The sequence below is a fragment of the Halichoeres trimaculatus genome, unplaced genomic scaffold (genome assembly GCF_033239565.1).
Source record: "Halichoeres trimaculatus isolate MK-OKI-2021-1 unplaced genomic scaffold, fHalTri1.1 fHalTri1_scaffold_12, whole genome shotgun sequence".
In the NCBI taxonomy this organism is placed as follows: Eukaryota; Metazoa; Chordata; class Actinopteri; order Labriformes; family Labridae; genus Halichoeres; species Halichoeres trimaculatus.
Window position 1 is genome coordinate 6,283,367 of NW_027437190.1, and position 26,052 is coordinate 6,309,418.

The 26,052-nt window shown below is 41.2% G+C and overlaps 1 protein-coding gene across 1 annotated transcript in view; it reads right to left on the reverse strand.

The window, feature by feature from the left end:
- The window catches only part of ascc3 (activating signal cointegrator 1 complex subunit 3), a 211,888-nt gene that overhangs the window by 38,484 nt on the left and 147,352 nt on the right, over window positions 1-26,052 (reverse strand). The window contains exons 15-34 of the mRNA XM_074683393.1: window positions 23,814-24,005; window positions 22,220-22,444; window positions 21,523-21,642; window positions 20,783-20,947; window positions 19,687-19,773; window positions 19,317-19,493; window positions 18,533-18,758; window positions 17,651-17,805; window positions 16,726-16,824; window positions 16,442-16,610; window positions 12,025-12,245; window positions 11,505-11,590; window positions 9,733-9,899; window positions 9,222-9,367; window positions 7,243-7,363; window positions 6,263-6,405; window positions 3,676-3,813; window positions 3,250-3,370; window positions 2,850-2,982; window positions 939-1,064 (exon numbers count right to left, since the gene is read on the reverse strand). Coding sequence (XP_074539494.1) covers window positions 939-1,064; window positions 2,850-2,982; window positions 3,250-3,370; window positions 3,676-3,813; window positions 6,263-6,405; window positions 7,243-7,363; window positions 9,222-9,367; window positions 9,733-9,899; window positions 11,505-11,590; window positions 12,025-12,245; window positions 16,442-16,610; window positions 16,726-16,824; window positions 17,651-17,805; window positions 18,533-18,758; window positions 19,317-19,493; window positions 19,687-19,773; window positions 20,783-20,947; window positions 21,523-21,642; window positions 22,220-22,444; window positions 23,814-24,005 — 3,017 coding nt within the window. The remainder of the gene's footprint in view (window positions 1-938; window positions 1,065-2,849; window positions 2,983-3,249; window positions 3,371-3,675; window positions 3,814-6,262; window positions 6,406-7,242; window positions 7,364-9,221; window positions 9,368-9,732; window positions 9,900-11,504; window positions 11,591-12,024; window positions 12,246-16,441; window positions 16,611-16,725; window positions 16,825-17,650; window positions 17,806-18,532; window positions 18,759-19,316; window positions 19,494-19,686; window positions 19,774-20,782; window positions 20,948-21,522; window positions 21,643-22,219; window positions 22,445-23,813; window positions 24,006-26,052) is intronic.

Below are 26,052 nucleotides of genomic sequence, written 5' to 3' on the forward strand. Positions count from 1 at the left end.
CACATTATAGACATGTAATATGGTACAAAGTTACAACATTTGCTTGTTGTCACATACACACACACACACACACACACACACACACACACACACACACACACACACACACACACACACACGCACACACACACACACACACGCACACACGCACACACGCACACACACGCACACGCACACACACGCACACGCACACACACGCACACGCACACACCAAAAAGGTGGTGATGCAGTCCAAGTAAAACAGATCCTCCTCACAGCATCTTTAATTCTAGATGCAGAGAGCGGCAAGCATTTGACTTATTAATCATTAAAAGTAAAAATGTTTATGTTTTACTCAATTTTTTATTTAACATGTATTGGCTTCTTTTTCCTATCTTCTTGTACTGACAAGGTTTGCATTTTGTTTTACCAAAAAACTTAAGGAAGAAAGATATCTGCTTCAGTATCTCAATGGGATGCTTTCTAGACTGGTCATGTCCATATGGTTTCTATCAAAAGGAAAAGAGATATTCTGACCAGTAATAAGACACAAATCTTTGAAAAGATTTGAGTTTTTGTTGTGTGTATGAAATTTGAAATGTGTATGAAATGTGAAATGTGAGATGTTGGCTATCTTTATTGCTATTTTGTTTCTAGAGATTGACTCGCAGCTAGAATCCAGAGTGTGAAGCATCAGGTTTCACAGACCTGTACTTTCCTCCTGCTCTGCCTCAGAAACAACCTAAACGTTAAATGTGGGCTGACAGCCGTGCAAATACCAACAGGCTGGAATGTTCTGGACCTGTTTCTGCCTCCACTGCAGATGTTTGAGCGAGCAGCACCACACTCAGGGTGTGGGAGTGTGAGGGGGCCAAGAATGTGTGCATGTGTCTCTTCTTTAGTTTTGATGTGCATGAACTGTGGGTAATGATATGTGGTGAGAGCGGCTCTCTGCTAACCTGGGGTTCATCACCAGCCGTCTGAAGAAGTAGGTCCAGGTGATGTAGTCCATGGCATCCTGTTTGGATGAGATGGTTCCAGCAGCGATCTCAGCGTTCAGATGGTCGGACAGCACACTGAGAAGGCTGGTGGTACAGAAAGTAATCAGTGAAAGATCATGTACAGACAAATTCCGATAGATTACCTCTTCAAAAACCTGCATGTTATTTTCAAAGTTATGTTTTCAGGCTTCTATTGCTCTGCTCTGAGAGACCAAGAGAGTAGATCAGCAGGACACTGGGAGAGAAAGTGGAGTGTTACCTCCTGGAATGGGACCTGGGTTGCCTGCTTGAGGACTACATCTACTGTACACCGAGAGTGTGACCACATAATGCTACGTCAGGGAGTCACAGTCATTTTTTTGACCAATGGAAAATGAACATTTTAGGTAGTATTATTTTTTTACGGCAAAGAAAAATAAGAAACAGGCATAAAAAAGATAAAGATACATTTAAAGATGTCTGTGCTCCCCAAACCACAAAATGTACACATACCAAAGAGTTACAACAAAACTGAGAGGTCATCTTAATCCTAGGGAGGAGAATCCTCGTTAGTTTTCCTGCAGAATCTTCTGAAAATGTTCTCGTGTTAACTTTAATTTTTTTATTAAACAATGTATTAAACAGCATCATTCCCCAGTCGTCATTGTGTTTGTACACTTTGTTTTTGTTGAACCACATCATTAAACATCAAAACCTTTATGAAGCTTCTGTGAGTGTCTTTTGGTTTGCATGGATGACAGCGCCCCATGTAAAGACAGCTCTATATCTGTCTGCTGAGGCAGTCAATTTCTTCCTTCTTTCTTTGAACAGTCCTTCATGTCAGTCTTTGTTACTTTTAGCTTCAGAAAAACATAAAATAAGTTTTTTTATCAGCTTGTTGTCAGTCATCTGGTCCTTTACACCTTTATCTATTCAGAGGTTAAAGACCCTAAAGATCATGATATACAAACAATGTTTCCTTACACTTTGATTCTGTTCCACAAACCAGTTAAGAACTACTCTTAGGAGCAGCATGGATGTTAGTGCAGCCCTCATAGTGTGCAGAAAAGGGACCAGAGTTTTCTGTATAAGGTAACATTCGCAGAACATCAGCTTTTGAAACTATGAAAACATCCTGCACTCAGGTTGTTTACACTTCAGTTTCCCCTCCCTAAGACTGGCTCAAACTGCAGAACTCTCAGGCTGATTTGACCCTGATTCAGCCCTTCAGCAATCAGTGGAGAAATCTGGTCTAGGACCAGGTTTGCCCCAATGTTCAGCTCAGATTTTCTTCTAGTGTGAGTGAGTGATGGGTCAATCTTGAGGGCCAGGATCGACTTGCAGACTCTGAATTGCAGAATGATTACAACACTCATTTTCACTGAGAACAGCCAACAGATAAAGCTGCCTTTGAGGGACCGGAGATGACCAGTGGGTATCAGGGGCCATAAAGGGGCAAATTTATTACTTCTATGACTGTTAATTCATTATTACTACTGCAAATTATGGCTTCAGCCAGCAGCACTGCACTAATCTCCTTTTTTGTGCTTTAGTTCTCCTTTCCCTCCCTGTAAGATGGCATAGGATCATGAAGTAAGTCGCTCTCTATGGTCTGATAATCTTGATAATTTTCACATTTTGGAATGTGTAGGAGAAGATTTTCTGTGAGATTCTCTTAATGTGTGTGATACAACTCGATTAAAGAATCTTTAAAGGTTTTTCAAAATCCTGTAGTGTGAGCCAGGCTCTAAAGAAAAATACCTCAGACTGGACCAGTGTTCTTCTCCTTAAGCAACAGTTTTATATGTTTAATGTGACCACATTATTTTTGCACTAACAGACAACGCTGGCTAAAACCTGAAGCAGTAAATATCAGACAGAGATTGTTACCTGGACTCAACGGGGAATGGTTCGTACAGGAACTTCTTGTAGAAATCCTTCTTGATGTCGTGCACGAGGATGACTGCTTTACCCTGGTCATCAAACTGAGGCCGACCCGCTCGCCCCATCATCTGCAGGACATCTACACACACGCAAGTTTTTCACAACACAATCAACTTCCAAATCATCTTTGTCATTTATTGCAGCTGACTTGATCATTTTACTTTTTTATTGTTCCATTATTTGTTCTGTTCTCAGTTTTTTTAAGTTATCCTTGGTATCTTAAGTAATCCTTTGTTATGTGTTAATATCACAGTTTTAATGCTGGCCAGTTTCCTGTTTAGCTTGAATGAAAAAATAAATTGCCGTCTGTGCAAAATCAAACCACTCCTTGGAAAGGACTGTGTACCTGTGATTGGATAATCCACGTAGCGTCTGGATTTGCCATCATAGTACTCAGTTCCTTTGACGACCACCAGGTGAGCAGGGAAGTTCACCCCCCAGGCCAGAGTGCTGGTGGCGATCAACACCTGAGGACAGACGAACAAAGTCAGTGGAACGACCCGACTGTGAAAACAGATATGTTCATGTAGAATGTGAAACTTTAGCTGCCCTCTACCTGGTGTGTGTAACTTTCTAAAAGAGGCCTTCACACAGTGACACGCCCTCTTTTTCAAAGAAAGTTCAAATATTTCAAGAGATCTCACAGATCTTATTGTATCAGTTTAAACATTAGCACGTTCAGAGTGGATGACAAAGTAGCTAATAAATTCCCGAAGCTACAGAAAACTATTCATTACTACTTGCAAAGTTTTGTTTACTGACAACCTCATACCTGGATCTTACAGTTGACAAACAGCTCCTCCACCGTCTTCCTGTCTCTCTCATGCAGACCTGCGTGGTGCATACCAATCCCAAAAGCCAGCGTTAGCTTCAGGTTAGAATCCCTCACTGTGGCAATGATCGCCTCAATCTGTAGACGACATAGAGGACAGACAACGACAGCTTAATACTGGACAATAGTCCCATTACAGAGCTGGAAACAGGAGCAGTCGTCTCAGTTCTTTTAAAGAGGGGTTTTCTGCTTTGTCATATTTCAAACATGGATACAAAGTAATATTGCTGGACCTTCAAACAAAACATGCAGATCTTCAAACTTCTACATGTTTTTATGTTAGAGAAAAGCCTGAATCTGTCTGTAAACTGATCAAAACATTTCGCTCCAAAAACAGAACAAGATCTTTACAAGACTCGCTAAAATAATGAGATCATCACATAAGGATCTTCTAACTGGCTCATGATGATTAAAGGTGTGGGCCTCAAACACCAAGGCCTGCCCATAGCTCCGCCCCCACAAGCTTAAAGAAGGCTGACCAATCAGAGGGAAAGATAGAATAAGTGTGTAGCTGACAAAATGACTGAACATTGTCTCATCAACATTGGGTTTAAACTACCTAACCTTTAATTAATGTGTCCTCACAATGTTGACAGCGAGTATGCTGGAGATTTGAGATGCATTTGTGTTCAAAAGTATGCCACATATTTTAGTGTAAGAGAAGAAGAATATGCCATTTTCATGACATTTTCACATATGTGACAGCCATCCAAACCCTCACCACAGGCTGCTGAAAACAGACTGTGGCAAAAAGGCGAAGGTGTGAGGGGGAGTGTAACATCGAGCCCTGAGAAATCTCGGAGAGGCCGGGGGCTTTCGGGCAGCAGCAGAGGAGAGAAAGAGCTGTCAGGTCGGGGAGGGGATTTGTGGCGGTGGGTGACCCCCGGTGAGAGTTAAGCAGCCAGTGCCAGAGGCCCGTCAGTCAAACAGCGGGGAGCTGAGCTGCTACATGGGCCAGCACAGAGACGCAGCAGGCAGCAGCATATATCAGAGGCACACACAGAGAGGAGGGAAGCTCTCTGCACACACACCTATAGAAATGAGGCCTACAACCTAAGATCACACATATTTACACTGAGACGAGGAGCTCTAATGGCTTCAGACGTTTCATTTCACAACTTGATCACGACACAGACTTCATTTGCTACCTTAATGCAGGGTGGGCTTCAGTAATGTCTGTTAAAATGACACAGTCTCTGAGTTTATACTGATGCTTTCTGCTCTTAGGATCATGCAGATTCCTGCACATACTGTCCATAAAGTCTGTCCATGTCATCCTCTGAACATGTTTTCTGTTTGTGTTAATACTTTCAATTTTTTTAAGGAGTACAGACACTTTCAAAAACAATTTTTAGTTTTTTTTTTTTTTTTTTTTACCTTTACTAAACAGTACTACAAGATGGTGTGAATTGTGGAGAGAGAAGAGAGATGATGAAGTCATGTAGCAAAGGTTTGTGGTTGGGAAGACTGAAGCCTCTGGGGCGCTGGTTAAACGTTCTAAACTAAAACAGTGCCCCATGAGGACATTGGAAGTAAGAAAAAAACTGCTTTTTGCTTTGATTTCAAAGACACTATACAAAAATAAACAAAGCTCTTACAAAAGATTGTTTTGTTTGGGGCTTTTGGCACCTAGTCAAAAACACCTTGTGGTTTGCTTTTGACCTTTTTGAGACATTCAGTTTTTCATTTTTGCTGTGTCCACCATTTTTTTTTCTATTTTAGAATTTTTGGGGTTAGATCTGTACGTACTTGGACAAACAGATGGCGATAGAGGGAGAGGTAGGGAGGTAAAGATACCAGCTGAAGCACTAACATACTCTGTAAAGACAGTATACAGTATGTAGGACATCATTATTAGGGGTGCCCTGATCCAATATTGATATCAGATATTGGTCCAGTATCAGCAAAAGAAACTAGTGGGATGATATCCTGCGTCTTAATTTTCTAACATGACACTCTGATGCAAGCGGTCCATTCCAGACTCTGTTTAAGTGCTTCTATCCAGCATGAGGAGTCCACAAGATCACAACAATAGCGTGTCCTAAGGTGCTAACAACGTAGCAAGGAGAAGGAGTGATGTCGGCTGAGTGGCAGTATTTTTCGTTAAAGTCTGCAGCTGAGTGCAAAACTTGTCATGCACAAGTTTCCTGTGTTGGCACAGAACCGGGGGAAGTTTAATAAGACCAACCTCATCACTGAGTTTGAGTAACAACACTCGATCAAGTCTTTTCTAACATTTCATACTACAAAATAAGTAAAATTAAAAAAGTATGAATTATTCATGCTAATATCATATCAGACTGATATCATATCAGACTGATATCGGTACCAGCTGGTACTCAAAACTGGGACATTGGTATGATATTGGAAGTGAAAATGTTGTATCAGGACACCCTTAATGGTTACAATTCACATGATCTAAAGGAATCCGAGATATAAAATGGGAAACTTCCTGCCAAACAGAGCCAAACATAGCCAAAGGAAGCGCCACAGACGTAAGGAAACATATCATAGGGTGTTGGTGTACCTCTCTCTCGTCCTGGTGCAGCCACTGTTTGGGGTTGTCCTCTGTGGCCAGGTAGGCGATGAGGTCCAAGGCGGTCAGTCGAGTTTGCCGTCGAGATGACACAAAGATCAGCACCGGCTTGGCTGGAGAGTGGCTGCGTATTGCTGTTGAGGAAAGTTGCATATTTATATCTCATTTACTCATATTGTTTGTTATAATTGATGTTAGAAATACTTTTGAGTCCAAGATGTTCCTGTAGCATCTGTAGCCCAGAAGAAAAAACACAAGGCTGGTGATAAATTTCTTTTGTTCAAAATTTCTTAAATGATTTAAATTGCTTTCCTCAGATATAGACTCTGAAACCAGACTCCATCGAGAAAAAAACAGAAAATTTAATTTACAGAATTCAGCAGAAGCTGAACTGAGGCGTCTTTGTACGGTAAATTTTGTTATGTGTGTCTGTGTGTTGCTCATAACTAACCAAGCTGTGGTAACTACTGACTTTATTCTACAGATCAACACATCTTAGAATGTGATTGAAATCCAATGGCTCAAAAGAAAGTGATGTCGTGGCTGATTTTATTGTCAGACATCGGCGGATGGTGGGGAATGAGTCTCAGAAGTGGACGTGAAATCTAAAGCCACAGTTTAATGTTTACAACATGATGGATGAAGCAACAGAGACTGACACTAGGGTGAAAGTTTTTGCATTTATATCAGTTAACAAACAGATGTGGAGACATCTCCTCTGTTTCTGTTTTTAAGATGATTTTCCTTCAGCGTCACATGATGTTATTCATTCTGTCACATCACCTTTTCAGATATACTAAATAGATGTTTCCTCAAACTGGAACAAAATGTGGCCCATGTTCATTGAATATGTAGAACACCCTTTTAAAGACACATTAAATAGGATCAAAAACCTCCAATTGTTTGCGAAATTTAAGTTGATTTTTTTTTTTTTTTAACCTCTAGATCAATGTGTGGGTGTGCAGATTTACCTTGGAAGGTGGGCTTGTTCATGCTGGCCATTCGGGGGCAGTAGTGTTGTCCAGGGAAACCATGAATGTGAACTTCCAGTGGAACGGGACGGACTGATGGACGGAAGTTAAACAAACCCACCTTGACAAAGAGAAGAGCGGGAGATTGGATGTGAGGAGCTAGTTACATGAAGCTTCGTGTGGCTGTGGGTCTGAGTTTTTGAAAATAAAAAAACTTAAAACATCACATGTACACAAGTATTCACTGTATTTGCTCAATCCTTTGTTGATGCATCTTTGAGGCAGCAGTTACAACTTCAAGTCTTTTTGAATATGATGCCACAAGCTTGGCTTCCGTCTCTTTCAGCAGTTTGGTCCATTTCTCTTTGTAGCACCTCTCAGCTCCATTAGTTGGATGGGTAGTGTTGGTGCACAGTCACTTTCAGCTCTCAAAAGAGATTTTTGATCAGATTCAAGTCTAAGATCTGGCTGGGCCCCTCAAGGACCTTCACAGAGTCCTCCTGAAGCCCCTCCTTAGATACCTTGGCTGTGGTCTCAGGGTTATTGTCCTGATGAAAGATGAAGCGTGGCCCCAGTCTGAGGTCTAAAGGTCTCTGGAGCAGGTTTTCATCCAGGATGTCTCTGTACATCGCTGCATTCATCTTTCCCTCAATCCTGACTGGTCTCCCAGTTCCTGCTACTGAAAAACATCCCCACAGCATGATGCTGACACCACCATGCTTCACTGTAGGGATGGTATGGTCCAGGTGATGAGCGGGGCCTGGTTTCCTCCAAACATGACGCCAAAGAGTTCAGTCTTTGTCCAATCAGAGCAGAGGATTTTCTTTCTCCTGGTCTGAGAGTCCTTCAGGGGCCTTTAGGGAGACTCCAGGTGGTCTGCCATGAGCCTTTCACTGAGGAGTGGCTTCACTCTGACCTCTCTACCATACAGGTCTGATTGGTGGATTGCTGAAGAGATGGTTGTTCTTCTGGAAGGTTCTCCTGTCTCCACAGAGGACCATGGAGCTCTGACAGAGGGACCATCAGGTTCTTGGTCTCCTCCCTGACTAAGACCCTTCTCCCCTGATCCCTCAGTTTAGACGGGGTCCAGCTCTAGAAGAGTCCTGGTGGCTCTGAACTTCTTCCATTCACAGATGATGGAGTCCTCTGGGCTCATTGGTACCTTCAAAACAGCAGAAATGTTTCTGGACCCTTCTCCAGATTTGTTCCTGGAGACCATCCTGTCTCTGAGGTCTACAGACCGTTCCTCTGACTTCATGTTTGGTTTGTGCTCTGACATGCTATGTCACCCGTGGGACCTTATACAGACAGGTGTGTGTCTTTACAAATCAGGTCCAATCAGCTGAGTTTACTACAGGTGGACTCCAGTGAAGCTGTAGGAACATCTCAAGGATGATCAGTGAAAACAGGAAGAACCAGAGCTCAGTTTGGAGCTTTGTGGCAAAGACTGTGAATACTTATGTACATGTGATGTCAAACCCTCCCCAAACAAAAAAAAAACAAAACAAAACAAAAAATTTCCATGTTGTCATTATGTGGTGTTTTGAGCAGAATTTTGAGGAAATAAAGAATTAATTCCATTTTGTAATGAGGCTGTAACACAAAATGAATGTGGAAACAGTGAAGCACTGTGATTACTTTCTGGATGAACTGTACACAACAGCATCCACTCTACATCTAGTGTATCTGGTTATTTCATTTGATATTGATGTTTTTATTTGATTAATGTTTGATCAGATACAAAGAGGCAGGAAACAAGTGACCGTAAAAAAGCTGAAGTCAGACACAAACTGTGGTTTTGATCTGGCTTCAGTGCAGCTCACAAAGCCAGTCTGGCTCCTTAAAAAAGAGGGGAGCTTATAGAGATAGGGAAGAAGTATCAGGAATCCACAGTGAAAGCATCTTTAAGCTGTGTTCTGATACTGATAGTGTAAGAAGAAAGTTGATGTGTGTTTCTGGAACCAAGCTGGCTTTCTGACCTGCTGGATCCCTAGCCAGTCAGCGAGGTCTCGAGCGTTGGCCAGAGCCGTGGACAGACCGACCACTCTGACGCTCTTAGAGGTGTGAGAGGAGATGAAGTTGGTCCTGGAAACAATGACCTCCAACACTGGACCTCTGTCCTCACCTGTAGACACACACACACACAGACACACACAGAGTTCAGGCCACAGACAGACATGGTTCAGTGGCTCTGCTTCCAAGTTTTGTGTGAAAAAAAACATCAGGGACAATAGTTTCCCTGTGCACATTAAAAGGAAATTCATTTTAATTTTTTTCCAGTTTATCTTTCATTTACATGTGGAAAAGATGAGCAAGAACTGAAACATACCCCTTTTTGTAAGACAAAAAAACAAAAAAAAACCTGAAAACAGCACGAGACAGTAATCTCAAACATTCCCCTCATCCCAAACCAGAAAATAGGCAACCTAAATACGTCAATATCGGATCCCAGATGCTGTAAATTTTGTTTTCTCTGTTTAAGACTCTTACCCAGGAGGTGGATCTCATCGATGATGAGGATGGCTACTTTCTGAACGTAGCTTCGGTTCTGCCAGCTTCTGCTCACTCCATCCCATTTCTCAGGTGTGGTGACGATGAGGTCAGCCTGAGCGATCGCTCTCATGTCAGGAGTCACGTCACCCGTCAGCTCCACCACCCTGTAAACAGAGAACAAGGAAACACGTTACACTGTATCAGATCAGTGCTTCTCAGGCTTTTCCCAGTGGTGTACCTACAACTATCCCCTAACAAGCGCAATGCAGTTTTGGTTTTAAAAAAAAGAAGAACACAGCGCTTTACTATCAGTAGGGTGGCCAGGTGTCCTGTTTTGTGTGGGATCGCCCAGCATTTAAATTACTTTTACCACTTCCCGCAAATTGAGACGATGCATCCAATAGCTGAAAGAGGGCTATCACCTTTATGTGTCCGCTTTCAGTCAATATCAACGCACGTATGGCGTCAGAAGTTCATCGACCTGTTACCTGCGTCCTCCTTACCTCCCCCCGCACATGAAAACAAGGGTCAAAGCCTCAGACACCAAAATGCAGATTTTGGTGGAAAAATATGAAGTTCCTTGCAGAAAAAAGGAGCTTGGAACATGTCTATTCAAGGTTGAAACCAGTGCAGGGCAATTCACAGCGAGTGTTTTGGGAGCTTGATCAAATATTTCTCCACTGCGCATGGAAGTGAGTATGTGTAGCGATTCACGTCATGATGTAAAACCTTCAAGAAATGGCTTGTGCAGAAAGTTAAAATGCTGTCACTCGTGCCTGTTTGTTTTGTTGCGCACAGATTAGTAGCTGAGAACATACAATGAACATAAAAAAGAGATACTCTAAATGTATACAATCACAATATTTCACAAGGTCTGAGAAACTTGTGGTTTCTTTGTTGAAATTTTACAAGTTGTTTATTTGAAAGTTTTTATGAGTATCATTTTACTGTGACAAATGCATTTCTTTGTCATCTGAATAAGAAAAATTCCATTGAAGGGAGAAAAAAAAAAAAAACACAAATATGTATACTGTGTGCAACAAAATCAAACTGTTGTCATTTATATAATTATAAGCTTGGTCCCAGTGGAAATATTGATGTTTCAGGGTAAGAGGAATATTATTGAAAAATTTAGCCAGTTTCAGCATTGTAATAACGTGTCCCACATAAGTGCCTTCTTCTGGTGTCAAAATAAAGGGCTGCTCTCAAACCTAAATTATTAAGTTAACAATAGATTAATAAACATTCCTTCACAAAAAAAAAAACATGAACTAAATCTAAAATAAAAGATTTGCTAAAAGAGAATTAAAAATGTTGCTGAATATGTGCTGGCTTCATGCTATTGTTAGTCATTTTTGTCCTACAGAAGAATCATCATGCTTTGAGCAGGTTGCAACTAGTGGACATAAATCTCATTAAGAATATTTTTTCCAAATATGACAGAATTTTGTCCATTCTGCTTTAGCACGTGACCCCCCCAGTGTTTTCAGCAGCATTGCTATGCTTCAACTATAATACTGCTATTTGTGTTATTTGTGTTGTTATCCTGGTCTGAGGGAGACTCTAATCTTTGGGGGGTGACAGAATTGAAAAATCTACTGGATATAATATGGGGTTTATGAACTTAAACTTATATTTGATTTAAACATTGAAAAAAATGTGTTAAATTAATTTTTCTTGGTTGCTTTTTTTATATACATTTCTGAACCACTGTATAAGCTTCCTGTTAGCGTTGTATTTGTTGTGTTTTCACAACAGTTTTCACTCACTTCCTCCCCAGTTTCTCCTCAATCCTGACCTTCCAATCCTCGATCCTTTCTCTGACCAGAGCTTTCAGAGGGGCGATGTACACCACCTGGACACAAAGCGACGAGAAATTTGGTGGTTATAATGAGACAGTGTTATGTTGTGCATCTAGAGACTGGTATCAAATAATCTAATTCACAGATTAACAGCAACATAATTACGGACATAAACTAACAAAGTGCTGCAACAACAGCTCATCAACTCACATGATCTGCAAGAAAAAGATGAAGCACTCACTCAATATGCTATGCTTCAAGAAAAAAAAAATCTACCTGCTAAACCGACTGGCTCCCAACAACACAGTTCAACTTTAATGAAATATGTATGAAGATTTGTTGTATTTTCAACATGGCGCACTTGATTAAAGCTACGTTAGCCCCACATCTTCATTGTTGTGCAAGCATCATGTGACATGTTGTTCCCACTTGAAGAAAAAATGAAAAAAAATCTTGTCGTGATACAGGCAGCATCAGAAAAACAAACCTTGGCAGTCGGATACTTGTTGAAGACTCGGAACATGGCCATCTCTGCAGCAATGGTTTTCCCCGAGCCTGTCGGGGCACCCAGCAGGACGTTGGTGTCGGTGTGGTACAGCGTGTGGAAGATCTGCGTCTGGATGGGGTTGAAGTGAGTGAACTTGTACAGGCTCTCGTACTCCCGGTTACCCAGAGCCGTCACAGGCAGCGGCTGCAGGTCCAACAGCTCTGAGAGGAATACACGGAAAAAGATGATACAGTTTGTTACCGAGGTGGAAAATCAGCAAACATTTCACTCAGACCTCAGGCAGAGAAAGGACAACAGCGACTTTTAGTCTGAGTTTTAGTCCTATGATGATCTGTGTTACTGGTTTGGTTGCTGGAAGGGATATCCCACTTTGACAGCTGCTCGCTTCTCTTCTCTCAGGGCTTAATAGATTTACATGTACACATAAATACACACAAACATAAACCTCACCTCTACCAACAGATACCTGCTGTGAAAGCAAAACAAGACTTTTCGTCAGGGAGCTTTCTCCAGTTGTTTCAATGTTTGTTTACGGTTGAATTTGCTTTTTGATTATTTGAAAGAGACAGAGTCCAAGAAAAGGCAAATAAGGTCGAGTACAGGGCTGAAATACAAGTCGGAGAGCTTTAGGCTGTAGTCAAACAACAATCAGGGTTCCTTCAAATCTTTATCTAAAAGAACATGTCAATCAGACTGTTTATTTGTATCTCAAGTTTTCCATCAGGCATAAATAGGAAGTTTGGACTAGATATTTAAAGCAGTTTGTGGGTTTAGTCTGCTACACTGCAGGACTCCAAATGTGAGCTGTTGCTCCTTGAGGTTTAGCCATGTAAAGTTGATGACTTCAGACAAAGATGTGTTTATTAGTCCAATTTAAATGTCAAGGCTCTGATGTCACTGTAGTTTTTTGATGTATCAATTTAAAGAATAACGTTTTATTTACTTCTAAGGGGAGTTGTTTGAGCAATGTGTCCACGTTAAAGAGGGGGTATTGTTTTTTTTGTTTGTTTTTTTTGCCAGTATTTTTTTTCTCTGGTGGTTCCATGGTATCTCTACAGGATTTACAGCTAAAAAAACAACAGAACAAAACAAAACTTGTTTTCCTCTAACTGGCGTTTTAGTAAATTTCAACCTCTGTCTTAAACACTTCATTCTGGCTGCTGTCTCTTAGAACGGACCGTTTTGATCAGTTTACAGTTTCAGTGATTTCTACAACATATGAATATGTGGAGGTCTGAAAGACTGCACAGATTTAGTGTGGAAATCCAGTATTGTTAATTTAAATCCTTGTTTAAAATAAGAAGCTAGGTTAAAAATCACCACAGAATGGGTTGGATCTATCATGGTGTTCACACTGCAGGCCTAAATACTCAATTCTAATTTATTGCTCAAATCTGATTTTTTATTTGGTTGTCCAAATTACATTTTTAAATATTATGTGAATGACCTCGAACAGACTTAGCCACGCACAGAACAGTGTTTACGGAAACCAACATGTATAGCTGCATATTTGGGCTTGCTTTGCTGCCTGTATGACCCTCACCTGTTTCTCTCCCAGCTTTCCACAATAAGAAACACAAAAGCGCACTTTAGTTTCACTTTCTTTTTCTCCATACGCTCCTCTCTCCACCATCTCTGCTTTCTTCAATGTTTGTGTTTATGAAGCGTGACTTCTGCTCCAGAGTACCGTCAAAGTCACATTAAATATAACCAGGCTGTTCAGACCGTGGTTGCATTCAAAAAAATCCAATATGTATCCAATTCAGTACCACATTTGAAAGTGGCCTGAATCTGATTTAAAAATGTCAGATTCAGTGTGAGTGCTGTTCACTCTGTCAGAGACAAAGCAGATATGGGTCACATTCAAGCAAAAAAAAAAAATCAGATTCATGTCTCTTTGAACTGCAGTGTGTGAACACAGCCTAAAACTCTATTTCAAACATGAATGTTGGTGCAAGTAAAAGCTCTATTTGCCCTTAGTGACAAGAACATATACTTAAGTTATTGTTTGCTACCTGATCTTAAATTGTCCTGAACTTCTTTAAAACTGAGTAAATTCAATTATTTTAGGCCACAAAGTCATAAAAACCTGTGAAATCCTGCAGGGAATAATTAAGGAGTATGTGCAGTTTGAGATCTTTGATGATAACATTCTGGTGGCTGAGCCTTTTTATTTATTTTCTGTGGGTTGAAACAGTGCCCTCCTTTCACCTTGTGATTTAATCTCCTTTTTTGTCTTGAATATCTCCATTTCTGTCCAGGTCAACAGAGGGAAATGTGGTCACTGCTTCCTTTTTTACAGACTTACAGGATTAAAATCTTTTGTTTTGAAGTCCATGTGTGGTTTCAGTGTCTCGCTGCAGGATCCAAACCAACTGTAAGTTGATCTAGTGTTTTAGGAGAAGATTTCCTGTTTGTACCAGAAGTGAACTTTAATAAAAGCTAAGGTTTCTTTCATTTAATCAAACATGTTTCATCAATCAGTCTCTCAAAATCCTGCTTGATATCTGAGCTTTTTTTTATTTCAACTATTGATATACGCATGCTTGATTTCCCCTTCTCTTTATTCTTATTGATCTATTGTGTCTATTGTTACAGAGATCATCTTATTAGCTGGTCTGGGCATGTTTTGTTTTTGTTTTATCCAAGAATTTTCTAAGAATGGAAAAAACATCCTCTGTTTCTGCAAATGAAACACTGGAATAATGAAGGAGCAGTTGCAGGAAATCTCCAGTTTTTGTCTCTTAGATTGTGATAAAATCAATGAGTTGCTGGAAAACGAAGGATGGATGTTTTGAACTATCACGAGGGAGCAAAACTGAAGCAGCAGAACTAAATCAAACACAGCCCTAATTGAGTGGATTTATTTTATGAAGAGCTGTGAACAATATTCATGCTGGGTGAGATCATTTGTCTCCAGAAGATCAGCTTCCTGCCCTCTGATGACCGCTGGCACAGGCCCCACTCTACAACCCAAACAACAGATGAGTGGTAAAGATAATAGTGCAAACAGCCCTTGTTGCAACCAGGCTATTGATAAGCATCCATTCAATTTGACATTACTGTTAGACCTAGAAACAGGACTGTGTGTTAGTGCAAACTCTGAATGCACCCAGAATAACTTGACTTTTTTATTTGATTTAGAAAAACTTAAACAAAGAAACAAAATTTTCAGTGCAGCTCCTAAAGACCAAAAAGTGGACGTAACATACAGTATGCTGGCATGGAGAATGCCACTTACAATATTTCCCCTTGAAGTCAACAGCTGTTTTTCATTTTTCTCTTATTTATGTCATTCAGACATTTAGACATTTCCAGGTAGAGAGTAATCATGGTTACCTCAGCCAATCACAGTGAGTCTAGTGTGCAAGTGACTTTGCATGTTGAAGAAGCAAGTAGAAGAAGCTTTCCAGAGCAGCTACGATAGTGGACGTAGCACAGCATAAAAAAACACAACCAAAGTGAAAACAGATAAATCTTTTTCTTAAACGAGGGTGAAGTTTGGCTCAACTTCCACTTGCTTTTGAGAACTTGGAGAGCAGCACGAGAAAAGGAAAGATTTGAGTTAGCTTTCTGCAAACCAGGTATCAATTACCAGTGGTTAGCTTGTGCTAACATGCCAAATCAGGTGCACGGCTCTCAAGACTCTTCCACATAGAAATGTGATGCCACAGGTGGTTGCTGGGCTAGTGAGTGTGTTCACGTAGCTTTGGCTGGAGGCTGTGGGTGTGCGCTGCTGCTGGCACTGAGGCAAGGAGGAGGAGCCCAATTTGAATGTGTGTTAACAAACAAGTAACGAAAATTCCTACCTTTAAGACTTCATGTTAGCTAGGTGGTTAGCTTATTGTGGTTAATTAGTGCAGCTTTATGTTCCTGACAGGTGGTTGGTCCAGAGGGAGGGGCTAAGCATTAAAAACCTCTGACCAACATGGCTATCGAGGGGTAGTTGAGTAGTTGAGTCTGAGAGTGCTGCAGGCACTAGTTCATTTATAGAGGAGAAAGTTGTAGGTGCATTTCTTCCTTTCCACTCAAGGTGATGTTGTTTTTCTATGGACCGTTTTAGTAACAGTTAAGTGTCAGAATTTTGTATGTAACAGTGTAAGGACATTTGCCTTTCAGTAGTTGGCTGCTCACACACCTGTAGCCTACTTGCTCCAATTTAAATGATAAAATGACATTTTTTTGTTTCATCTGAAATCTTTTTGTGTTTACACTTTAACATTGTAAAAGCTCACTCCTTCCCTGATCTGTTTACATCACTTCCTCACAGCCTTCTTTTTTTCACAGTGTATATAAACAACAAAGCAGCTCAGGGAAGCTAACTAACATTGTAGTGAACAAACGTATTCATGCTGATGTTATTTTACATCCTGAGTGTGTTTTTGAGTGTGTGCACCTGTGTGTGGAGGGTGTCTCTCTGGCAGGATGAGGTTCTGGAAGTTGATGATGCAGACGGCCTCGGCTCCTAACCAGCGGTCCGACACCGCCTTGATGTAGTACTGAGAGGGCAGCGGCTCAAAGATGGGGATGGTGAACACGACGTGCTGAGGCTCTCCTGTTACCACCTGAGGATGACACACATCAGTCACCTCTCTGAGGAACACCTCCTCATGTCAGACTCTGCCTGAGAGCACAATAATAACAGTATTAAATAATAATATATAATAATAAAGAAATGACCTGTTTTTTCTGCAGCAGGAGGTACTCTGAGTGGTAGATGTGATCATTGATGGGATCCTCCACCCACAACCACCAGGGCTCGCCCACCGACCCATGCACCTGAACGGAAGATGGAGGGAAGATTTCAGTCAGACTTCATTTCACAAAGCAGTCACAACGGTGGTGGTAAAGCTATGACCTATATGACCTAAAAGCTGTCTCTTATAAATCTGATGATTTTGAATCCGCTTCACAAATTTTGTTTACCTTAGTCATACATATGAAAATAATGTTGTTTAATGTAAAAAGAAAACAATCCTCCTGCCGCCTCGGTCGTATCATTGTGTGCCAGTGTGGTCTGTTTCCTGGGTGCCATCAGGGAGACGGCTCATGTGTCACTACATGTGTCCTGGCTCTGCTGCCAGATCAGAGCTAAGCCAGCACGTCTCCATTACCCCTCTCCCATGATTGGAGCACGCATCTCTAATCGGACATAAACATTCATCTTAATATTCAGCCCCGCCACAATGAGCTTCCTGTTCCTCTCAGATTCCATCACAAACTGAGGACTAAGCTTCCCATGATCCCCTCTGGCCTGTCCGCACACTGAGATGGGACATGCTGACGGGGTCTAGAGGAGATCTGGCCTCAAAGGACAGATGGAGACTTCTCGGCTGTGACAGCGGCGAGTAGGAGGAGCTAAGAAAGTATTTTCAATGCCATAAAAACGTGACTCTAGTGTTTGTGTCAGGGAGAAGTTATGGTGAAACTTTAAACCGGTTGTAGATTATACTGCAGGTTATCTCAATTTGGTACAAATGGGACTTGAACCCACAACCCTCTAACTTTGTGACCAAGGACCAAAAACTGAGTCTTCTTTTAGCACCATGAGATTATAAACCAACTAAATCAGTGTGTTACAGCTCTTGTCCTGTGTCATGTTCACCTGGTCGTTCCAGCGAAAGTCAGGCGTGATGATGAGGCGAACACGCAGCACAGTGCGTGTGATTGGCTGGATGCTGGCCTCCATGGTAATGGAGGGGATCTGGTGGACACACTGTTTGACTGATAACCCAATGTTGACATGATGCAGCATGTGACCTGGAACAAAACACATCATGTTAACATCTGAGGAACCTGGAGTTTATGGTGACATTAGGTAAAAGATGAGCTGTGAAGTGAAAGAGTGGAAATATTATTATTATTCATTTGATAAGGAAGTGGCTGTGTTATAAATAAGATAATGTTCATTGAGTGGGTTGTTTCCGAAGAGGCATGAGTTTAGGGCAAAACAGGAGCCTCTGCTTTATGTCAGAGTTCCTGAGGCGGAAGATGGCTGACATCATTTATTTCATTTCAAATACACAGAAGAACAACTTTAAAGGACATTTCGGCAGCTGGAGCAGCCCAGGGATTAGGGTGGAGCGCCTGTGGTATCTTATAAAGACCACTCATTTCTAAATAAGGTCTGTAAAATCGTCCAGACTGATGGTGGCTCAAGAGAAAATTAATGGAGCCAGCTGATAAGCTTTGAGATGCCAAGACATATAAAACTTTGTTTATTTCAGAAACAACTGGCTCCATGTGGCTTCTCTTTAACTCACAAGCTAGAATGGAAGCTGGATTGAAAGTAGTTTATGACACCTGTTTCAACACCTCCCACTCTGACCTGACAATAAAAGCCAGGCTGAGCGATGATCTCTGAAGCATCTTGGGTTTTATAAAAGTGAACTCAGCAGAGCTGTTTGAGAGGAGGACGGCTGATTCTAAGGTGAACATGATGAAGTGATCAGTGAACTGAAAGGTGGGGGAACATTTGGACTTTTACCAATCTCATCCTTCCTCATTTCCTTCAGTTTGTCCACAGTGAGCTTCTTCTCCTCCAGGCGGTTCAGGACCACGTGGCTCAGGCTTGAGAACTGGCGCAGAGGATGGCAGAAGCCCCACAGCCGCTTGTCGATCACCTTACAGAGGGTGAGCAGGCGGTAGGTCATGGCCGGCCAGCGCTTCCTCAGAGCGATCTCGAACAGAGCCCTGACGATGCGGGCGGCGTTCTGTGGGAAGCGAAAAGAACACGATAAGTGCAGCGTTTTTGCACGGATTAGTTTCAAGACTCAAAAGTTTAGAGACGGAGGGAAACAACTGAAACACATTTGTGCTGGATCAGGAGTCCCGTGCAGCAGCTGTGTGCTGGTGATTAATCATGTGTGATCAGGAGGAGGTCTGGTTGGGTTCAGACGTCCAGGTTGGACACAGCTGTGCTCTGATGAATCGCCCCGCGTTAGTTCTGGAGGAGAGGTCGGGTGGCAGAGCAGCTCGCTGATAGACTGCTCAAGTCTGCTCAGGCTGCGACTGATCTGGTCAGGTGTTAATGTGATCTGAGTACGTGGTGAGGTCTGAACGCTCCCTGGATTAAAAAACTCTGTTTCCTGGTTGATAACTGGGTGAAACTAAGAGGTCTGACTGCTCACAGGGGGACAGATTCAACACACTGCAGAGTGGGACCACATGAGAGGGCATTTCAGTGTTCAAACAGTAAAAGGTTGAATCCCCTGGTTAGTTCTGTGTCTCTGTCTTTGCAGTTTCCACAGCGGACATTGAACACTCCTCACCTGAGCCACGTAGGACAGGTCAGAGATGAGGGAGAAGCTGTCCACCTCTCCTCGGCTGATGTACGTCTGCAGCAGGATGTTGATCTTTCCGTAGCTGTTCTCCACCCCGCCTGCAGCCGGCAGCTCGCAGTAGTTTGACAACATCTGGTCCAGCTCCTCCAGCTCCTCATCACGAACCTGACAACGACAGGATGGATCGTTTATTTCATATCATATATAACCAACACTTAAAAAAACAGACTGTGAGGAGGCTACAAATAAAAACACAATAAACAGTTTTTTTGGAAGGTCACTGCAGGTTTATAGTAAAATATTAACATTTAAGACATGATTAGAATCAGTATTGTAGTAGAACGTGTTGACATCTCACCTTCAGCTGTTCAAACTCCTCTGCCTTCGACACGATGCTGAGGATGTCAGCTTCAGTTCGCTGAGAGTTGAAGTTTTCATTGAAGGTCTTCACACATTGAAGGAAAGAAATGTCAAAGTTTAGAAACATGATGACAAGTTATACACATATCAGTGACAAAATGATGTGACTGAATAATAACAGAAGTATCCCGCATAAGAAACATGAGGTGCCAGAGATTTTTAAGGTTAAATAATCAAATTCTACATCTGCCTGGGTGGTTGATGTTTACGTCCAACTGAAGAGTACATACAAATAAATTATCTTTACCTTTTAACAAGGCCTGTGTTTGTTTTGGAAATGGATGGAGATCAGGTCTTCTAATTTTCTTAGTTTGAGATAAATTTACTGAATACAATGTGATGAGCTTAGGTATTTATAAACAGTTATGTGGTGTTACTGTTTGAAACAAGAAAACTTTGTAATGTAGTTTAGTAGCTGGCTATATCTAATGTTACTGACAGCCTGCTGCTCTAAGACATGTCTGTAATGTGTAACGTTAGTGAATCCTGGTTATGTCACCTCAAGACTCTCAAGTTCGCTGCATGTGGGTTGGAATGAACATTATAACTAGCAGTTTAGCCTGTGTTTTAGCTCCTGTGTCCACCATCACTACAAAATTAATCACAGAAATCATTTTTAGCAGGAAAAAAAAACAGATCTTTCTTCTCTTTACTAAATTTCTTCAGTTGGCGTGGTGTTGTCATAGAAACTCTGACGTGCAGTATATTAATTTGGTCCTGCTCGGCCTGATTGGGAAGCTGAGAAATAACATAAAGGAATAACCTATATTGGTGCTTAAATTGTGGATTACGATCAGGCATAAACCATTGATGGCAGAGACTGTGACTCAACTTATTTCATGCGAAAATCTTTTCTCAGCTCAGAAAGATTCATCTGGTGTACTTCTACTAAAATCTTACACTATCTGCCCCATCAGCTGCCATCTTTAAAGCTGTACCTGCCCAAAGAGGAAATTCTACCTCAAAAGGCCTCAATTTCAGTCTCTGTGCCAGAACTTGGTCTAACTTTATGTATGTTATGTGGAAGAGTCTACCTCGATGGTGTTGTATCTGATGTAGAAGTGGCTGGCGGTCCTGCCGAGGTCAGTGGAGGCGAAGTATCCGGTCCTCTCCTCAAAGCGGATCATCCTGGCTTTATCCAGCTTCCTGCCGGCCTCCACCACCAGCTCCTTCCTGTACAGCTCCAAGGATGGATCCATCTGGAAAACAAACTTCATTTTTAATCTCAACTCATTTATTGACTGTGTGAAAATTTCTCTTAGAAACTGGGTTGATCAGATAATTAATAATAATAATAATAATAATGGAGTTTTTTTATATGAAGCAAGATTCAGAAGCATCTCTTCTACATGATACATTATCAATCATGGACTCGATTATCAATCCATCTCAGATCTTTTAGGTTTAATTCACTGAAACAGTTTTTGAGTCGAGTTAAGGGGCAGGCTTTTTATTTCCTGCCAACTAAAAGTGTTTGAACTTTCTGTTTAAGCATCTGTCTGCAAAGATAGCAGGAAATGCCAGTTGCAAAATGTAGATATGAGTGTTGCCTCTTTGCAGAGTTGTGGTGCACTGAAAAGAAGATTTGGAAAGACAGAAAATGAATAAGTCAAAATGAAAGAAAATGAAACAAAATGTTCATCTGAAGTGATGTTCATACATGTTTCTAGACATTTTCCCCTCGTAAAAAAAGGAAACTATCCAGTGTCCTTACTCTGGCGTGATTTTGTTAATCATAGTAATGATAAAGCAGACCATCCCTAGGCTCACAGACCTGATAGGCTTTGTGGTTGATGCCGTATGCCAGCGGGTTGGCTCTCATGCGAACATAGAGGTAAGTATAACTGAGCCACTTCACTGCCTCCTCCACGTTGGTGACTGTTCCCAGAGCGATCTGAAACCAGAGGAGAGAAACAAACAGGATCAGGTGGAGAACTGGTCTCTGGTGCCATCTGGTGGACCCTTTAGGAAACTGCAGTTTGGTTTTGTCAAGACTGACACAACTGCTTAAACATGCTTAAACATGCTTTACTGTGAGATCTGGTCATTTCAAACACACAGAGGTGAGGATTCAGCTAAAATGACTTTAACCACTTTTATATCTTTACATGCAATATTAATACCATGGAATATGTAATAATAATGGAAATAGATAGAGGGGAGTATTTTTTTATACTTGAGTCTTAATAACCTGTTGATTGATGAAAAAAATTACAGATAAAAAAAACAAATTATCATTGAAGTCACTATGTCAATTGATATATCCACCCTGAGTCTGGAAGGTTTCATTGCAGCTTGATGTGCCGAATGCTTTTTCAAGCTTTGAATAAATGTACTTCAAAATTAGAAAAAAAATTAGCTTTTTCCTTTTTTTATTCGTCAATCTTTCGAAAGTTTCACACAACACCGTTCCTTTGTGAAGACAGCAGAGCTGGAAGGTAAATAAAACATCTGAACCACATGAAACTGACCTCAGCGTTGAGGTTGTCGGCCAGGCTGTCCAGAAACTGGCTCTCGATGGGGTTCTGCTGGGTGAGCAGGGTCAGGTAGTGACTCAGTTTGTCGTGGGTGGTGATGATGGTGCCCTCGCCGTACTTATCGAACTGAGGACGACCTGCACGTCCAAAAATCTGCATGACGTCCAGAATGCCCAGGTCCACCAGAGAACCTCGCTTTGCATCGTAGATCTGAGTTCCCTGTGGCAGAGACAAAGGATAGACGTAACTATCAGCAAAAATCAGCTGAATTTTCATCCTACAACATCAAGAGACTGGAAATCCAATTATTCATGCACTTTTGATGTGTTCCCAACTGCGCACCAACATGCACTATTTTGAGTGTATAAGTGTTCACACTGACAGTATGGAAAAATGCAGTGCACTTTGATTTCTCTGATTGCTCACTCAAAATGGTCAGAAAATTAAATGTGGACACTCAACGTTTGCCATATTGGCTATTCAGAGTAAGGGGCGGGAACGGATCAAGCAATGGTTTTTGAATGTAATCAGTGGAGAGCAGAAGAACAGCTGTGACCAGTTGTGAAATGAGCTTGTAGTTTCCGGTAAGTGCGTTTGATTTGGGACAACACTACCCTGCTTGATTTTATGCACAGTTCCAGTAAGTGCAGAGTTTACACAGTTTGTTGTCATGTGAATGTGCTTACAGGAGTGTGTGACTTGTAACAGAGCAATGGTCTTCTGAGAAAAACAATGAAATAACACATGAAAAGACGGGTTTGAGTGTTCAATTCTTTGGTTGAAAAATAATCAATTAGTGTAAACACCATTGATTTAAACACATTAGGATAGTGTTTCTTTTTGTTTCACTTATTTTCTGTTGTACTCATTATGGTACATGTGCCTTATGGATAATCTACATTAAACAAAGAATTCTGTTTGCCTGTCTTTGCTTTAATACATGTCCAACTTCAGTCTAAGACAAATTACTCAAGAGTGCGATAAAGTGACTCCTAACAGTGTATCGTATAGTTTCATGCAATCAACTCTCTGTGCAATAAGTAGTACAACTATTTTCCCCTTTTTAATCATGTATCTATGCATAAGTAGGACATGTCCATAGTGCATATATTCATTATTATCTATCTTCTATTCTTTGTTTTGAAATTTACGTTAATGTTTATAATGTTTTTCAATTCTGTTTTAAATCCCTGTCTCTTGCTATAATAGCACAATTTCCACTAATGAGGATCAATAATTGTATTGTATTGTACTGCATCCCATTGCTTTGTATCTTGTCGAGTTTGTAAAATTTCCAAAAAAATGACTCTTGAAACTTCTGTGGTTTGTAAATCCACAAATGTAATTGGATGTAAACTTTCATTATGATTTTCCTACACACTGATTCACTTGTAGCTGCACTTTAAATATTTAGCAGGAACCAATGGGCTTGAGGCTCCCAGTCTGTTTAAATTAAAGAACCTCTGCAGGACTCCTATAGACTTAATATTCAGCAGTGTGTGTGAGATCACACGGCAGCCAGCTGGTGATTCTCCTCCTAAAGAATATCTGAAAATGAAAGGAATTCAGAGAGATCCAACAAACAAACCTTGATGATGACTGCGTGGGCCGGCAGGTTGACTCCCCAAGCGAGGGTGGCTGTGCAGACCAGCACCTTAAGGTGTCCCTTAGAGAACATGCTCTCCATTAGGCTGCGGTCTGCACGCAGCATGCCAGCGTGGTGGATCCCAAAGCCTTCTGGGAACATCTCCTTCATCTGCTTGTTCCTGGAGCGCTGGATCTGAAGGAGGTGATGAGAGAGGCGAGTTAAAGACAGACGAAAGAAGAGCTTCAGGGCGTGTGAGGCGAAGAAAGCAGCACTGATCACTGAGTGCTCAAGGTGGGAGAAACACTCAGATCCAAAACCATGTTGAACCGCAGGAAAGAAACAGACTGAGAAACTGACACGTGTCATACAGTCTGTGATTATTTCTCCTGGATAAGAGCAACACTCAGTGAAACCTCACAACAATTTTCACTTTGATACAGCTGATTCAGCAGCTGAAAGAGCATTTAACATCTACAAGGAGAATTACAGAGAGGAGAGTTCAAAGCAGGGATGTGGCATACAGTACACGCTCTGTGTTTTAGTAGACAGCAGTTTTGTGTATATATGTATATGTTTATTTAATATGGTGTAAGAAGGATAAGCCTGCAAAAATAACAGAGGAGTGAAAATTTTATATTCACAAAGGTTTGAACCACTCATCATCATCACACCGACTGATTTATTATGATTATGATTATTATTATTATTATTATTATTATTATTATTATTAGTAGTAGTATAATTATTCAAATAAAATTTCTTCTCACCACCTACAAAGCACGTCATAACCAAGCCCCCTACCTCTGTGATCTCCTCCAACACCACTCAGCTTCCAGATTCCTCAGGTCCAGCAAAGCCTACCTTCTGAAAGTCCCTTAAACCAAGTGCCAAGCCTGGGTTTTTTCTGTTGCCTGCCCTAGACTCTGGATCCCAAACATCATTAACAATGGTCAAACCCTTTCTTTGTTAAATCTGCCCTCAGACATTTCCCAGCTACATTTTTCTCCCTGATCACCTGGCTTTTGTCCAACTGCGCAGCATCCTTGAGTATTTAGTAAAGTGCCTTAGATATTTCTACAATTGACATTCATTCATTTTCTATCAATTATCTTCCTCTGGGTCTCAGGTGGCTGGAGCCTATCCCAGCTGTCTTGAGGTGAGAGGTGGGGTACAACCTAAACTGGTCACTAATCACCATTTAACCTGATGAGCATAACCAGAGTACCCACGGAGAACCCACACATGCACGGGGTGGGGGGAGGATGCAAACTCTACACAGAAAGACCCACTTTGCCTGAACTGGAATTCTGACCTTCTTGCTGTAAGACACTTACCACTGTGCCACCGCACAGCCCCTGTTATTATTATTATTAGTATAATGATTTTGGGCAGACATGCACCAGTTGATTGGTGCCGATTTCCTTAATTTCAAGGGATCTGTGATCGGCCCATCCTTACATATGAAACTGATCTTATAAACCTCCAGGAAGGTCTGACAGCCAGTCATTGTTGCCTTTTGCTCTGAGACCTAAAACTCAGGACACTTTATTGGTTGTTTAATTGTGATCAGTGCACCCCTAAGTTTTGGTGCCAGTGTAACCTTCTAATTTACACAAACCCTTCTCACTCTTTCTTCTCTGTGTTAATGTCTCGTTCTTGAGTCCTGTTAACAAAGGTATTTAATGGACAAAAATAGAGGGTGTGCACATGATGTCACAGCAAGCAGAAGTCGCTTCAGTTTCGCCCACAGAGTGGCAGAAAGGGGGAGATGAGTGGCAGATTTGGCTTAAATACCGTCTAAACTCTAAACAAAATCAAAAATGGGAAAAAACTGTTGCATGATTGATTGAACGAACATGTTTGAAAAGCAGTCAGAGCGATCTGTTGACAGGCTACTAAAAGACAGAGAGAAGAGAAACTGATGGATCGCAGCAATTTACAGAAACAGTCCAGACAATGAAAGTAGGATTTGCTGTTCCTATTTTGTGTCAGTTTACGCTAATTCATGCTGTATTTTTGAAATTAATCATTCCTGAAGTTACAATATCTTTAAATGTTTGCATTTTTCATTTGACATTTTTTCATAACTGAAACATTTTTTGTCTTTGTGTGATTATGAAGCTTGTGCTTGACATGATTCAACTAACTCAAACTGAGGCTAACCCAGTTTACCAAATAAGAGGGAACTCCAGCACAAGCAGCTGTAGCTGTGTTGTATAAAGTTTTTAATATTAACAAT